Below are 4,509 nucleotides of genomic sequence, written 5' to 3'. Positions count from 1 at the left end.
CAATAGATATCCTAACATGAAAATGAATAATACGCTCGGTAAATCTTTTGTGGGAGTTGAACAAACGCCATTGTCAAACATTTCAAAGCACATTGGAGTTGTTTGTTGGATCATGAAACATGAATAAATGTGTTCGACAGCAATGTTCGTCCTACTATGGACCTTAACCTAGTATTGCTTTATAGTAGAATATTAACCACAGCTTAAACATGGAAATGGACTGGTATTGACATCTGAACACTTAATACAAAATGTTCATACTTCTAAGTTTATAATACACAAAGTAGTAAAACACACAATTCCAACAATAAACAATAGTATAATGAAAATAAACCGAAGTAGTATACAATTTTACAATATTTGAACTGTTTATGGTACTTCTGCTAAGAATTCTTTTTCAAACTGACTTCCGGCAATGAAAATCAAAAACACTGGTGTTCCATTGTCAATCGGACATCTATATAAATATAAAAAATTAGATACATTTAAATATTTTAAAATGCATAAGAAACTATAAAACTAAACATTCAAAGTCATTATATGGGTCACAACTATTAAAAACTGTAGATAACATTTTTAATAATTTAATATGAACAATGAGTATACAACACAAAAGATAAATCATCAGTAACATTTTTCATTAATTTTATTTATGTATATACATATATTTTATATTATTGAATTTTTTCCTATATCAATGATGATAGATGATACTGTGGTACACAAATACTATTTTTAATAAATATACATTTTAACACAAATCGTTAAAACAAGTTAAAATTTTAAGTGTTTCAAAATTAATGAAACCTTTTACTCACAGGCGCATAGTTAAACAGTATTTCAGAAAGACCTGACAAATAAAATAACTTTTGTTTTAATCAATATTTTTAAATTTTTTTATATTATTTATTAACTATGCATTATGTGTATAGGATAACATTTTTTACTTTTATTTTTTATTCTTTAAATAAAATATTTAAATCTGATTTAAATTTGTTTGAAAAATTGAAAATAGCCAAATTTTAATTTGGATTTCAGAAAACTTTTGATGGTGATAGGATTAAACATTGTTTAAATTTAACTAAAACAAAAAAGGACATGTTTGGTTGTAGCCCTGAGGTTTTCAATTAGTAAAAGAAAATCGTACATACATTTACACAAATATTGTCTATAACATGAAAGCACATTTACGCTCTTTTTTGTGTGTTAACAAATACGAGAATGCAATCTTTAAACTTAAGATAAAAGTTAAAAGAATTTTTTTTATTATTATTACCTTAATACTGTCAATGCTTCAAACAATGTGCATGTTTTTGCATCAATTTTTGTAACTTTTGTGCCAGTTTTATGTTTGTTTACAATTTCAAAATAAACATTTACTACATCAGCATTGTATTTTCCATCCACATCCCATTCTGGTCTTTCAGAAAACATTTCTACTAAGTGAGTATAAAACCTTGAAAAATATATTTAAACAATAATTACAAAATAAGAACTGGGTGAATCAATAAATTATAAGCCTACTACAAGATTTGAATAATGCAATCGCCTATAATATTGAACTAGGTATCTAAAATAAATTAATACTGAAAAAATCTTTAAAAAATAGATACCTAATGTGCACATGTTAAACTTTATTTTTTTTATTTTTTATGTATATTCAATTTTTAAATATTAATTAAGCAATCCACGAAAGAAAAATTCTAAATTGTGTTGTCTTAATGTTTAAAAACATTATTTAAGCCACATAAAATAATCAAAAAGTAACTTCTGAATTGAAATGATGTAGATTTTTTAATGAAAATCTAACAAAATAACTTAGGATATAAATATTTTAATATTATATTATGTCCCCTAGTTCTCTAATGAGCATTTAAAAATGTATAAGATTCAGTGTTCATTAATCTTTTTAAACATTTCAATTTTTTGTGAATTGCATTATTCAAAATCCCAAAAAAACTATGGAAACATAATTAATATCCCATTTTTAGAAATACTTTTTTAAAAATAACGTAAATACGAAACAAATTATTATTAAAACATTCATTCAGTTAAGTTAGATAACAATTGTATAATACTAAGTGTAATGGATAGTGATTTAGTATTTTAATACATTCTTTTGGGATATTTTTGCCTCTTAAAATATTAAAATGTATTAAAGTATAAATATTTAAATAAAAATATACTGACGTAGAATCTTCATAAAACTCTTGGATCATATCAGAAGTTTTATACTCAGGATATAAAAAAACAACTGGCCACACAAGACGATTTTCGACTAAATGTACTGGCTGTATTAAACCAGGCACTTTTGGATCAAGTGATTCTAATTCTTTAATTGGACCATCTAAGGTGTAATCATCAACAAAGTAATATAATTATTAGCATACTTATACAACACAAAATTAAATTTTATTAAGTATGATTACCATTTTTGCCAATTATGTGCAATTGTCTTTTATTAAGCTCATTTAACAACCTTGCTTGATCTGCTTCTTTTTGTTTTTGAATCTTTGCAACTTTTCTTTTTTCCATCTCCATGATCTTCTAATCAATTCAAACATTTTAATAAAGACCTAAAAATATTACAGTCTCAACTCTTAATTACACAAATTTACTTTAGATTTGATGGCTTCTTTTTTAATTTTTATAATATTACTATCCTCTGGTACAAATTTCAAATATGTATCGCACAAATCTAAACATTTATCAAACTCTTTCAACTGAATGCAACAATTTATTGCCCTTAATATGGTTTTTTCATAGTTTGGTTTCAATTTGAGCGCATGTTCAGCAGCTGTCAAACTTGATCTAAACATGTGTTGTAAAAAAAATATAATATATTAAAATCGTATATAATAAATACTAATTCAAAAAATACCTAAAATTTTTTAAAAAATAATGTGAAGCAGACATATTATTGAACATTTGAGCACGGAGTTCATTATTTTGAAAATCTAATTTAAGGCCTTCTTGATATGACATTATGGCCAATTTATATTTACGGCACTTAAAATTAAAATTTCCGTCATCCTTATGTTTAGTGGCCAACTCTTCAGGAGTGTTATCATCTGGATCATATCTAAGCTTTTGCAAGCCCTCAACTAAAGGAGACGGTTCGTCTTCTGGTTTAGGAGCCTTAGTCATAAAAAATGGGTGCTGTTCCATTTCCTATGGAATAATCAAAACAATTCAGAAGTAAAAAGATGGTTAAATGATAATTAAAAGTATTTAAGCTAAACATTTATAAAAATTAGAATAAAAATTAATAATTATCACCTCCCGCCAAGTCTCTTCTTTCCAACCATCTTTATATGGAGTTTTCTGTAGATTGTCTATAAATGTATCTAAATCTTCATCAAGACGACTAGCAAGTTTTTCACGTTCCTCATCTGTCATTGGCTGCTTAGAGTCACCAGATCCTCTAAAAAAATTGTGTTTATAAAATTACAATGTTTATTATATCAGTTATAATCAGGGTGTAGAACTCCAAGCATTTGCTAATTAATTTATATTAACATAAAATCTAGCAGAGTGCTTTGGAAACTTACGCTTTGTCAGAACATGACATTTTAAAATTTAAAGTTTTTTTTTTCGATAAAATTTATTAACTTTTTCACTTATTTTAATGTTTTTATATGCTTATTTGAGTGCTTTCAATGAATTTTAAGAGCACTCACTTTAAAGACTATAGGTGTAATAATAAATAAATATTATGACTATCCAAGGAAACACAATATATTATATAAGTAGTCATCTTATAACATGACAATTTAATTATAATAGTCATACTTACAGTATGTTTTCCATTTTTGTTGTAAAAAAATGTTAGGTCTATAATAAGTGTTTTAGATAATAGGATGTTCAATAAACAAAATGTTTCATTTCCGATTTTCGAACAAGAAATAATAATGTTTCACAATTGAAATCGAAAATCGAAAATGTGTTATAAAATAATAAATATTGTTTATTATTGACTTGTGATATTATCATGATAAGAGATATCTTAAATCCATTGAACTCTATAATATGATAACTGGAATGCCCACCAAGCAGTGTTGCCCGAAAGAGAATGTAGTAATATAGGTTGACAAAATGGTCTACTGTGGTCTGATGTCATATTATGCCCCTAGAGCTGGTACAAACCACGGACTAAGATAGTGGTACAAATTTTTTGACGAATTTTTTATTGCAACTATAATTTAGAACACCTTATTGATAATGGACCATTATGATCCAAGTTGTTCAACTAAATTGTAAATACTTACAATTAGGGCCTGGGTTTTAATACAAAATGCATTATTTTTGGACAACTAGCAGTGCTTTTCAAATAAGCTCAAAATCCGTTTGATGCATCAGACAATAAATTGAAAACATAAACTTTTATTTGCCGGTCTTCTAGACTATAGTATTATGTATTTTATATTTATTTTTATTTTTTTTGTGTATAGTTATACATTATATACATGTTTAGAGAAAACTTGATTGGTAATTTGAAAAAATGTGTTC

The 4,509-nt window shown here is 25.9% G+C and overlaps 1 protein-coding gene across 1 annotated transcript; it reads right to left on the bottom strand.

Moving 5' to 3' along the window:
* Window positions 1–299: 299 nt before the first annotated feature.
* On the bottom strand, window positions 300–3,981 carry LOC111043166 (tetratricopeptide repeat protein 4). The gene is made up of 8 exons (XM_022328047.1): window positions 3,797–3,981; window positions 3,280–3,424; window positions 2,882–3,171; window positions 2,619–2,811; window positions 2,430–2,547; window positions 2,191–2,347; window positions 1,277–1,456; window positions 300–457 (listed from the first exon to the last, which is right to left on the bottom strand). The coding sequence occupies exons 1-8, from the start codon at window positions 3,808–3,810 to the stop codon at window positions 370–372; spliced, it is 1,185 nt and encodes a 394-aa protein (XP_022183739.1). The 5' UTR covers window positions 3,811–3,981; the 3' UTR covers window positions 300–369.
* Window positions 3,982–4,509: the final 528 nt, after the last annotated feature.

Source organism: Myzus persicae, unplaced genomic scaffold, assembly GCF_001856785.1.
Source record: "Myzus persicae strain clone G006 unplaced genomic scaffold, MPER_G0061.0, whole genome shotgun sequence".
Taxonomy (NCBI): domain Eukaryota; kingdom Metazoa; phylum Arthropoda; class Insecta; order Hemiptera; family Aphididae; genus Myzus; species Myzus persicae.
Note: the sequence above shows the minus strand (reverse complement) of the source record. Positions and strands in the feature narration are given on the sequence as shown.